Below are 12,316 nucleotides of genomic sequence, written 5' to 3' on the forward strand. Positions count from 1 at the left end.
CTGGACCTGTGGTCCCCAAACTCCCACTCTGCCATCTTAAATTTTATTGTAGTCACAAGCAACACTGTGAACACCACCCTTTAACATACAAATTTTATATCACTCAGGAAAAGTGGAGCACAGAGGAAAGTTATCCCTTGCCTTAGACAGAAGGCGCTGAGGGTTGGGGAGATGGCTCGGGGGTTAAGAGCTCTTGCTCCTTAAACATGAGGGCCTCTGAGGCTGGAGACTGCCAAGTTCAACTCCCCAACTCCGCGTGTAACAAGCTGGGTACGGCCTCGGGGGTGGCCGGGAGCGGTTGGAGAATAACTGGGGCTCGCTGACCAAAAGCAGCTGCAGGTTGAGGGACAGAGCCTGTCTCAAGGAGGTACGCAGATGAGCACCACAGGACCCCAGTGTTCCCCTTTAGCCCCTGCATGCGTGCACAAGGAGCACATGCATCTGTACACACACGTTCATACACCACAGGCCTCACACATGCTCTGCATACACAATGCATGCACGCACAACAAAATAACTCATTACCCTAAAAACATGACCTTCATTGAAGTGATTGTTGCTCATACCACCCACGCCCTCTTGCGTGTCACCGGATACTTTCTACTCACTGGGAAGCATGCTGCCATTGACATGAAGAGGGGACACGTTTTCTCTAGGTCAGGGACACTTCTTTCTCCCTCAAATACAAAACAATCAACCAATCAATCAAAAACACCACCAGAAATTTTTCATTATTCCATTCTTTCAAATAATTGGCCCCGATTTTAGCCAATCTGAAAAATGTGCCCCCTGAAGAAGGGGTTTTCCTGCGCTAAAGGCTACCTTGTAGTGTTTAATCGAGAATTTGAGCTGACTTCCAAAAAAGTATTTTCCCTCATTTATCAACCTAGTGACATGTATGGTTGTCTGAACTGGGGAGCCCACTTTACCTGCAGATGTAGAGCTGGCACACAAAGAAAGAACAAAGCAAGGTGGCACCACACTTAGCCCTGTAGAAAGGGACTCAGGATTGGGACCTTTCCACCCAGGTGTCCGCTGCCCCTTGGGGAAGCTGACCTTCCTGTGGTTGAAACTTTCTTACAGCACATGCAAGACATGGAGAAAGAAATAAAGAAGCTCAGGGAGGAGCTGAGGAAGAGCTCTTTGGAGCAGAGCGCGGTCTGCAGGACTCTGCGAGAAAAGAGCAAGGTGAGTGGTGGGAGAACGGGTCCGCCCCGTCCGCCTACGTCATCCCCCTTCATGCCTGCAGCGCCCCGTGTGGTCTGTGCTGGTATCGTCATCCCCCTTCATGCCTGCAGCGCTCCGTGTGGTCTGTGCTGGTATCATCCCCTCCGTACAGAAGAGAGGGCTCAAGGAAGTCGCTGCCCCTTTATTGGTCCAGATAGAGTAGATGTGGCAGGACTGGAACCAGGGCTTACTCTAAAGCTCTGGTGTGTAACCTCCACCCCGGGATACCTTCTGCAACGGTCCCCTGTTTTGTCTTAATGAGACCCACCCACACTGCATCTCCAGGTCCCAGTGGCTTTCATGTTGCTTACTTTTTTTTAGCATCCCTCCCCATCCTGGGGAACAGAAATCCTTTGTTGCTTATTCTAGGCTAATGCCATCCATCCCGGTAGCTAGTAGCCACGCAGGACTACTTAAACTCTAACTAAATAAAACAAGATTCAGTTCCTCATTATGCGAGCCACTTCCCAAGTGCAGTAGCTACATGTGGCCAGTGGCTAGCACATTAGACAGCACTGATAGGGGACATTTCGGTCATCAGAAAATGTTCTGTAGTTTTAGGGCTCAAGATACGGCTTAGTGATTAAGGCACTTGCCTGCAAAGCCAAAGGACCCAGGTTCAATTCCTCAGAGCCCACATAAGCCAGATGCACAAGGTGGTACATGAGTCTGGAGTCATTTGCAGCAGCTAGAGGTCCTGGCACACCCAATCTCTCTAATAAATAAATAAATACAATAAACATATAAAACATTCTAGGCCAAGCGTGGTGGCACATGCCTTTAATCCCAGCGCTCGGGAGACAGAAGTAGGAGGGTTGCCATGAGTTCGAGGCCACCCTGAGATTACATAATGAATTCCAGGTCAGCCTGGGCCAGAATGGGACCCTTCCTTGAAAAATCAAACAAAAAAAATTTTTATAGTCTTAAACTTTGGAAGTGCAGTGATGTGACCACTTTAACTAAAACTAAGCCAGGAAGATGGCTCAGCAGGTACAGGTGCTTGCTTGTAAAGCCTATAGGCTCAGGTTCAAATCCCAAACCATCCACATAAGTCAGATACAAAAAGTAATATAGGTGGCTGACATTTATTTGTAGCAGCAAGAATCCCTGATGCATCCATAGTGCACATGCACATGTGTGCACACACACATACATGCATGCAAATAAATTTTTAATTAAACATATATATAACTAACCAAAAAACTAGATGAGCCTGGTGTGGTGGTGCACACATTAAATCCCAGCCCTCAGGAAGCAGAAGTAGGAGGATCACTATGAGTTCAAGGCCACCCTGAGATAACTTAGTGTATTCCAGACCAGCCTGGACTAGAGTGAGACCCACCTCAAGAAAACAAGCAAACAAACAAACAAAAAAAAAAACTAGACAATGTGTGTGGGTCACAAATACTTTTAAAACTCCAAGATGATAGTGTAGGGTCCCTGCCCTGGCCAGCGGGGAGTTGAACAAGGACTCGGGGAGAAGCCAACCTGAATGGGGGAGGCAAACAGACACAAGAAGGAGACCAAGCTAGGTATTTGTCAAGGTCTCGAAGTTTATTTTTACACATAGGTTTTTATAGGGTTGTAGGGGAAAGGAATCGTAACCAGGCCAGAGATCACAGGGTTACTGGTTAAATGTAATTTCTTTGTTTCTTCATCAATTACCGGCAGCACCAGGAGAGGCTGTCACCCAGGCGTAACGGCTCCTTCATTTCTGGTAATAGATCATTAGATGAGGAAATAGAAACTTAACTTGCTATATGGCGGTTTCTGTCAACATGGCCAAGGTTTGGTTCATAGCTCCCAACAGGTCCCAAACAATAAGAGTTGAAGACCGTATCCTCTCAAAGTGAACCCGCTCCTTTCTTTGATAGGTAGACTGGAGTCATGGAGAAAACCAAGAATATTCTAAAGTAACTTGACTGCCAGTCTCCACAATGTAACACAGCGTAGCCTCACCATAATCCCCTCCCACCACCCTCCTTTGTCCCCCTCCCTATCTCCTCTACTGAGCCCTTTCTCTTTTCTACTAGTCCTGCTCCTACTTCGACGTCATCGTTATTTTGCCCCTTTCCATCACCGGTGACAACATGTTGAGGGGCCCCATCATTATGTAGGTCTTGTGCAAGTGACGACAGCCGCTGAGAGATTGTGAGTGCACCAGCCACCTTACGTCTGGAAGGTAGTGTTCCAAAGCACTCCTTCCCATCCTTTGGCTCTTCCATTCTTCCCACCATCTCTTCCGCAGTGTTCCCTGAGCCTCGGAGTGTGTGATGGAGATGTCTCATTTAACACTGAGCACTCAGTTGTCACTTCTCAGCACTTTGATGAGTTTTGAGTTGCCCCGATTTTCATGGACATCTGAAAAGAGAAGCTTTACTCATCAAAAGTAAAAGTAGCCTTAACATATGGGCACAACCATAATTATTGAGAGGGCAATTTCATTGGCATAATATATCCATTTAGCCAAACAACAGCACATGTTTCCCCCCAGGACTTTTGTCCTCCCCAGCCATAGGCTTTTAATTAGGAGTACATTACCAGGTATGAACCCCCTCCTGTAGAGTGGACCTCAAAGCTGTTGGTTTCCCCAGTAACAATCATGCCACTATTCTACCAGCGGGCACATCTTGCCTGGCTGATCAACTGTGTAGCTCACTGATGGTTAAGACTCTTGACTTTTTCCCCCAGTAGTGTGCAGAGCACTTTCCAGCGTCACGACAGCTAGTCAGGATGGAGGCATTTTCTAGCTCAGCTCCAACTTGATGTCTCAAAAACCTGAAACCAAAGCACACAGAGTCTTCAGCAATAGGCTCTTACTATCCAGGTCTCATGGGCAACCAAGAACCTTGGCAATAGCCTTACTAAAAAAGTAAGAATATTTTCAGAGCAAATCTAAATATTATTACTGGGATTCTTTTTTTAAAACAAATTGTTTTTACTTGCATGTGTGTGTGTGTGTGTGTGTGTGTGTGTGTGTGCATGTATGCATGTGTATACATGAGTGCACAAGTGCCATGGGACACATGTGGAGGTCAGATGTCAATGAAGTGTCTGCTTTCTTCTTCCATCTTCTTCAAGATAGGGTCTCTTGCTGCTGCCAACAAACCCCATCTAGCTGGCCTGTGAGCTTCAAATTCTCCCAGCCCCACCTCCCAGGGTGGGCACATTAGGATCACAGATGACTCTTTACTTCCTATAACCGTCAGGGTAATTAAAATTTAGACTAAATACACACTGTGCAAGAAGCCAGCGGACACCATGCACTTGTTGCTAGCATGACAACCTGTAAAAGCTGGTGAGACATATGTGGACTTGGCAGAAACAGTTAACACAAACTAAAACCAACAGCAAAAGATGCCTGATGAAATTTGACATGGACTAAAAAGTGCGAGAAGAATCAGGTATCCTAAAGTTTAGATATGGGTCTGGGGCTCAGTTGGTAGAGTGCTTTCCTAGTAGGCATGAAGTTCTGGGTTCCACCCCTATCTAGTACCCCATAAAACCAAGTGTGGCAGGCGGTGCACCCCTGTAATCCCAGCACTTCCGAGGTAGAGAGAGAGGAAGATCAGAAGTTCAACATCCTCATCAGCTATTTATCACCAGCCTGGACTACATGAGACACTGTCTCAAAAAAAAAAAAATTAGACATGCGAAAGCTAATATGGGGGGGAGAAGTGAAGGTCAAAAAACACACAGTGACAGAGCTGTGATTGATAGATATTGGATAAGGACCAGAAAAACTTATAAATGAATCAAATTCAAATTTGAAAACTTCGCCCAGGAAAAAAATTATCCAGATAATTTGTTTTATTTTTAAAATATTTTGTTCATTTTTTTTCAAGGAAGAAGAGAGAGAAAAAAAGAAAGAAAAAGAGAGAGAGAATGGGTGCACCAAGGGCTCCAATCACTCACTGCAAAACACATTCTGGATGCATATACCACTCTGTGCATTTGGCTTTATGTGGGTACTGTGGAATCAAACCTGGATTCTTAGGCTTTGCAGGAAAGCACTTTAACTACTGAGACTCTCTCCAACTCTGATCCAGGTAATTTTAAGAGAATAGAACTAGAAATGGCTCAGTCAGTAGTGCTTGCCACACAAGCATGAGGATATGAGTTCAGATCCCCTGCACATAAAATCCAAACATAGTGACATGTGCCTGTAACCCCAGCATTGGGGACTGAAGGCAAGAGAATCCCCAGGGCTTGCAGGCCAGCTTATCTGACTGGATCACTGAGTTACAGGGTCAGTGAGAGACCCTGTCTCAGAAAAATAAGATTGTGAGCACTTGAGGAAGACACTCCAACCAACCTCTGAGCTCACATGCACACACAGACACACAAGCACCCATACACATGTCTGCACATGCATGCACACCACACACATACATATGCAAAAAGGAAGATATGACACTCTTCATCTATAGTAATGCTTTTCCATTAAAGTCTACTTTGTCATTAACAGAATTTCATCAGCTACACTAGCTTTCTTTTACATTTATTTATGTGTGCACACATGTATATGTGTTTCTGTGTATGTGTGTGGGTACGAGTGTGGAGGTCAGGGGAGTGGTGGTTTGAATGTAAAATATACCTTATAGCATCAGGTGTTTGTGATAAAGCCTCATACTTAATCCTCAGCTGGCGGGGCCTTTGGAAGGTGGAGCCTTGCTGGAGGAGTTGTGTCACCAGGGGGTGGACTCTGGGAGTTTAGAGTCCAGCACCCCGCCCCTTGTCAGTGCTAGCTAGCTCATTCTTGCTGCTTCCTCCCTGCTGATGAGGCAAGATGTGTCACCTGGTTGTCTGCTCCCGCCGTGTTTTCCCCACCATAACGACACTTCCCCTGGAAAGCAGAAGCTGAAGCAAGCTCTTCCCTGCCACCAGCTGCTCCGGCTTGCATGTTTTGTCTTGCAGTGAGGTGGTGATTGCTACACCATCGTAGACAGCGTTAACTACATCTCTCTGATCTTCCGGCTATAAGATGAATTCTTCTTTTCTTTTTCCTTTTCTTTAATATGTATTTGAGAGAGAGAGAGAATGGGCATACCAGGGCCTTCATCCACTGCAAATGAACTCCAGACACATGCACCTCCTTGTGCACATGCGTGACACTGTGCACGTGCATCACTGTGTGTCTGACTTATGTGGGACCTGGAGATTCAAACATGAGTTCTTAGGCTTCACAGGCAAGCGCCTTAACCGCTAACCTATCTCTACAGCCCTGTAAGGCTAATTCCTGCGCCATTGCATAATCTGTCTCTCCTCTGGATGTTTTAAAGATTTTTCTTTTCCTTTGACTCACAAAAGTTTTATTATAATTTTCATAGGTATGGGTTCATTTTTCCTCATCTCGTTTGGTTTCCTATGGGTTTCTTGGTACTTTTCATTAACGTTGGAACTTGAGCCATGTAAGAAGGGCAGCACGGTGCTACCAACGGCCTCTGACCAGAGCAGTGAGCTGAGCAAGTCTGTGGTGAATGACAAAGGTGGGGATGATGGCTACAAGTTGTCACATAGTAGGCATGATCGCAGACATTTCTCTCTTTTCACCTCCACACTCAGTCTATGGTCTAGAAATGCCTATGCCCATTTGACAGATGAAGATGTGAAGAATGAGGTGAAGGCCCAGCGCCAAGTGGTTAATGTGTAGCCACACAGCCAGGAAGGAATGAAGCCCAGACCAGAAGCCATATTTGCCTGACCCATGACTATGGTATAGCCACTAGTGACAGGTCACTATTAAACCAGAAATAAAATAAATTAGAAAATTCAATTCCTCCACATCTGTATTTAAAAATATAATATTTTGGACTTGAGAGATTGCTTAGTGGTCAAGGCACTTGCTTGCAAAGCCAAAGAACCCAGGTTTGATTCCCCAGTACCCACAAAAAGCCAGATGCACAAGGTGGCGCAAGTGTCCAAAGTTCACTTACAGTGGCTTGGAGGCCCTGGTGCACCCATTCTCTGTCTTTCTCTCTTTCACACACTCTCAAATAAATAATTTTTTAAAAATATAGATGGCCATTTGTTTGCAGTGGCTCTGGTCTGCAGAGACCCTGGAGTACCCATAAACACACACACATGCAATGTAAATACATAGGTAAAATTTCAAACATTATTTTTAAATAAAATTGAATATGATGGAGAATGGAATTTCAAAGGGGAAAGTGTGGTGGGGAAGGAGGGAATTACCATGGGATATTTTTTTATAATCCTGGAAAATGCTAATAAAAATTTAAAAAATTAAAAAAAATAAAATAAAATTGAACACTTAACATGTCCACTGAACAAGGGAGTAAATTTAAACCCTAATCTCCCCTGACCGTATTCCTCAGACCCGTTAGGCAGACACAGTTAGTGGCCACCTCACCAGACAGCCTGGGATAGGGAGGAAAGCGCTCTCAGCTGGCGCTGCTCCTGGGCTGGTGACTCTCTCTCAACAGCACCACAGAGAATGCACTAGCAGCAAAGAAAGTAGAGTCAGGGAGGCCCAAGGCCCGAGTGCCCAGGCTGAGTCCATGTGTGGGGAAGGGGCCCAGCAGCTCTCTGAGGCCTGAAAGCACACAGCGAGGGAGGAAGAGGAGGCTCGGGACACCGTGTACCAGGGTGGCGCAGGCCAGTCGCTAAAGGTGGCCAGGGAGGCCAACCTGGGATGAGGAGCGCAGAGCAGATCCAAGGCCGGGAGTCGGAGTCGGAGTCGGAGTCAGGGCGTGTGGGGGGCTGGCAAGGAGGGAGTGGTGAGCGGGCTGTGTGTCCCAATAGCGACATTTACCAAGTCCCCCCTCCCCCTGTGGACTGGTTACTTAGAGCATCAAGATGATGCTGTATGGTACATGTTCCTAGCCGGCTATGGCAAGTTGCAACCAAGCCTAAGATACTTGTACAGTGGTTGTCAGATACCTTCACTTTTCCAGAAGCTCTTAACCCACAGTTCTAACGTCATTGACCCCAGCTGTCTGCAGGCAACCCTTAGTCACAGACCAGCCAAGTAACTTTTCTGAGCTCGCATAGCTTTATTAAGGAGCTGCACTGAGATTGTAGCCTGGGTTTAGATGGGTGTAGTTCAGCCCAGAGAGCAGAGCCTGGCTCTTTGCCCCACGAGATGGCACCTCATGAGCCTGCCTCCACCCCATGCTGGCCTGTGACCCCCGCTGTGTGGGTCACAGCTGCCTCTACCCCTATGAGACCCCCTTGCGGCCATTAGATCTCCTAGAGGGATCTCCCCGGAGTGCATCACAACTGCATTGGCAGCAAGCATGTGCTTTCATCGTCATTTCAGGTTGAAGAGAAACTTCAGGAAGATTCCAGAAAGAAATTGCTTCAACTACAAGAAATGGGGAGCAGAGAGAGCCTCATAAAAGTCAATTTGGAAAGGGCAGTAGGTCAGGTAGGCGTGTTTTAGAGCCCTCCTCACTGGCCCATGCTCCCCAGGGATCTCCTAAACCCAGGCAGCCAGTGGGGGCAGACAGGGTGCCCGAGGCAAGAAGATGGGCAGCACTCGATCCCCTGCGGCCTCAGGCCAGGGCCTTCAGTGGGCTCTCATCCCAGTGAACATTGAGAGACTTCTCCTGCTGGGGAGCCCCCACTCCTGTCGTGTGCTGGAAACCAAGACCCTGGCCAGGCAGCCCACCCTGCCCTAGAACTTTCTCCCTAACATTTTCCATCCCACCGTTTGTTCTTCCCCCGGACCGCCAGCAGGTGTCGCCGTGTCTCCACAAGGAAATGTCTCTTTTCTTGATGAAGCGTACAAAGCCCACGCTAGACTGAGAGGGTCCTGGGCAGGGTGGCGAGCGGCCCTCACACAGCTGGGTGAGGCGTGCTGTTTCTCTAGTGCTCCAGCCAGAGGTCAAAGGGAGGCTGGGGGCAGAAGTATAACCCACCCAGGGCAGCCCACCTTGGATCATCCTACACCGGATCCTATCCTGGCGCCTCACCCAGGCTCAATCTCTGCGCATAGGAATTTGTGGTTATTTCTGGGAGGAGAGTCCACCAGGCCATTCAGAGGCGTCTCAGAAGGGCTAAGGACTACAGTCCCAATGGGATCCCTTCACGCTGCTCAGCTCAGTGCCCCAAACCTTTCCATTTGCTACCATCCAAGCCGCGACCAGGCAGCGTGACCGGCGTTGTCCCCACACACTGACACCCGGAGGCACACACGCTGAACAGCGGTGTTGCTACTGGACAGATAGTGAAGCCCCTTCAGGCAACACCCCCTCACTGCCACACAGCCATGCTCCTGAGGAGCTCCAGCCTTGTCACATCGCAAGCCTTGCTGGTCTGTGCCCCTCATCTCCCCTGCCTTCGGCACTCCCCAGCACACGGCTGGTCGGAGACCATGCCACGCGGCCTGTTGGAGTCAGGTTCGCATTGCTGGCAGAAATCACCCCACCAAGAGCAGCTTGTGGGAGAAAGAGTTTACTCTGGTTTACAGACTTGAGGGGAAGATCCGTGATGGCAGGGGAAACGCTGGCATGAGCAGAGGGTGGACATCACTCCCAGCCAACATCAGGTAGACAATAGGAACAGGAGAGTGTGCCAAACACTGGCATGGGGACACTGGCTATAACCCCCATAAGCCCATCCCCAATAGTACATTGCCTCCAGGAGGTGTTAATTCCCAAATCTCTATCAGCTGAGAACCTAGCATTCAGAACGCCTAAGTTTATGGGGGACACCTGAATCAAACCACCACACACCCCTTGTGCAAAGGGCAAGGCTGTCATCACAGCTCTGGGCAGAGGTCATGTACCGGACACTGACACTCCTTCAGGCATGGACTCCAGAGAGAGGGGACCAGCCCTGTCTTTGACACCTGACCCTCACGCCCACCTCTTTACCTTAAAACCCTGCCCCACATGATATTCTTCTCTTCCTTAGCCCGTGATCCTCAGTCCCTGCCCCCCACATCCCTCATGCCCTGGGGAGGCATTCCCACAGGCTGCCTCCAGTGGTGTTGAGGAGCCCTGGCACACAGGTCTCTATATCTCCAAGTCCTTGGGCAGCTGGGACCCTCCCTCATCATGAAACCAGAGCACAGCTTAGAGTGCCCTGCTTAAAGCTTTTGAGCCCTGTACTGTAGCTGCTTTGCCGGAATCCCTGTGTGTCAGAACACCTTGACTTGTAAGTTGGTTTTGGTGGGTCCCCTCAGGGCAGGTGGTACATTGGAGTTTTTAATGCCCACATATTGCCATCAGACCACAGATGTGGCCAAGGGCTGCCTGGCAGGTATGGTCCCAGAGCAAGACAGGCTTTTTTTTGCTTCTGCCTCCTGATGGAAGCCAGGACGTCTTGGACTTGCAGTTCTCTAAGTGCTGACTTTCCTCTGTGGGTGGTCCTCTCCACCTGAATATGAAAATTCCAGCTCATGGGAGGCCCTGGCCACCTGCTTTGGGCCTGACCTGGATGGGCATTTCTGTGTCTAGGTGCCCACTGAGTGCCCACTCCATGCCAGCTCCAGGGACACAGAAATGATACGGTGGATGGAATCTTCAGGATGCTTAGGGTCCCAGGCATTGAATGACGGGAGAGAACGCCTTCTCCTCTTCCCAGGCGCCGCTGCTGATCACACTACTTACTTGGGCTGACAGCCTCAATATTTATTTCACAGCCTAGCAATTATGAAAAGGCGCTCCCGGCCCCAGACTTCCCACTGGGTAATTGGCAGCAAGTGACTCTTTGAGGGCCTGAGACGTGTGTGTGAGTGGACCACGTGCCTGGGTTGGGTTGAACAGGCCTGACTGAGAAGTAATTAAAGCCTGCCGAGCTCTTGCCACCGCAGTACGAAGCTTCTAGTGCACAAGAACACGGAACGACCACTTGTGCCTGCTGACCCTTCTAAGGGACTTTCCCCTCCCCCCCGCAGAGCTGATGCCCCCCCTCACTCCCCGCCGCCATCTCGCCTCTTCCCACAAGCTTCCACTGACCCGTGGTCCCCTTTGTGCCTCAGCTCGAGCATTTCAGAAGCCAGGTCGTCAAAGCCACCTTCGGACGAGCAAAGCCATTCCATGACAAGCCTGTCACCGACCAGCAGGTTAGTGAGACGCTCTGGCCACGTGACTCCTTCGCTTCCTTCCTGGGGCATCTGAATGCCAGACCCTGGGACCATATGCTTCTGTTTTTGTTGGTGGCATGTATTTTTCATACTGTTGCTACACCATAAAGATCTGTTTTGATTTTATGGGATTTCCTGGCTTTTAAAGTAAAAGCCGGCTAAATTCCCTTGAAATATAATAGTGGAAATCAAGTCCAGCTCACCTCTAGTCACCACACACACACACACACACACACACACACACACACACACTGAAGTTTCACTAGCCCTGTGAGCAAAGGGGTGGCCTGGTTGGTCCCTCCCAAAGGAAGAGATGACCATGGCAATGTAGATAGGCCATAATAGTTACCTTGCTGCCCTCCACAGCTCTGTCAAGCATAGGTGAGAAAGCACAGGTAGCGGGTGCTGGGGACATGGCCTCAGTACTTAAAGGCCCTTGCTTGCAGAGGCTGCCCGCCCAGGTTCAATTCCCCAGCCCTGTGGAGCCAGACAGGAATTTGTCTGCAGTGGCAAGACCCTGGTGCTTGCTCTCCTCCACGCAAACTTGCAAATAAATAAATAAATAGTACTTGAAAATAATGAAAGCACAGATGGGGAGCTGGGGTGATGGCTCTGTCAGCAAAGTGTTTGTCTCACAATCCATAATTTTTTTAAAAAGGTTGGAAAGATGGCTCAGTAGTTAAAGACACATGCTTGAAAAGCCTGCCAGCCTGGGTTCAATTCTCAAGCCACCCACAGAAGCCAGATGAAAACAAAAAAGGCACAAGCTCTGGTTTTTGCTGTGGCAAGATACCCTGGCATGCCTAACACACACACATGCACACAAACACAGAGAGAGAGAGAAAAGTAAAACTGGGAATGGTGGCATGCGCTTGCAGCCACAACCCTGGCAAGGCAGAGAGAGGACGGTCCCTGGGGCTTACCTGTCAACCAGTCTAGCCTACTTGGTGAGCTCCGGGACAGTGAGCGACCCTATCTCAAAGGAGGTGGACAGCATTCCTGAGGAACGTCACTTAACATTGTCCTTGAGCCTCC

At 48.8% G+C, this 12,316-nt stretch overlaps 1 protein-coding gene across 1 annotated transcript in view; it reads left to right on the forward strand.

The window, feature by feature from the left end:
- Fhad1 (forkhead associated phosphopeptide binding domain 1) overlaps nt 1-12,316 on the forward strand; it is a 136,725-nt gene that overhangs the window by 39,398 nt on the left and 85,011 nt on the right. Inside the window, exons 10-12 of the mRNA XM_045150005.1 lie at nt 1,084-1,188; nt 8,510-8,617; nt 11,177-11,260. Coding sequence (XP_045005940.1) covers nt 1,084-1,188; nt 8,510-8,617; nt 11,177-11,260 — 297 coding nt within the window. The remainder of the gene's footprint in view (nt 1-1,083; nt 1,189-8,509; nt 8,618-11,176; nt 11,261-12,316) is intronic.

The sequence above is a fragment of the Jaculus jaculus genome, chromosome 5 (assembly GCF_020740685.1).
Source record: "Jaculus jaculus isolate mJacJac1 chromosome 5, mJacJac1.mat.Y.cur, whole genome shotgun sequence".
NCBI lineage: Eukaryota > Metazoa > Chordata > Mammalia > Rodentia > Dipodidae > Jaculus > Jaculus jaculus.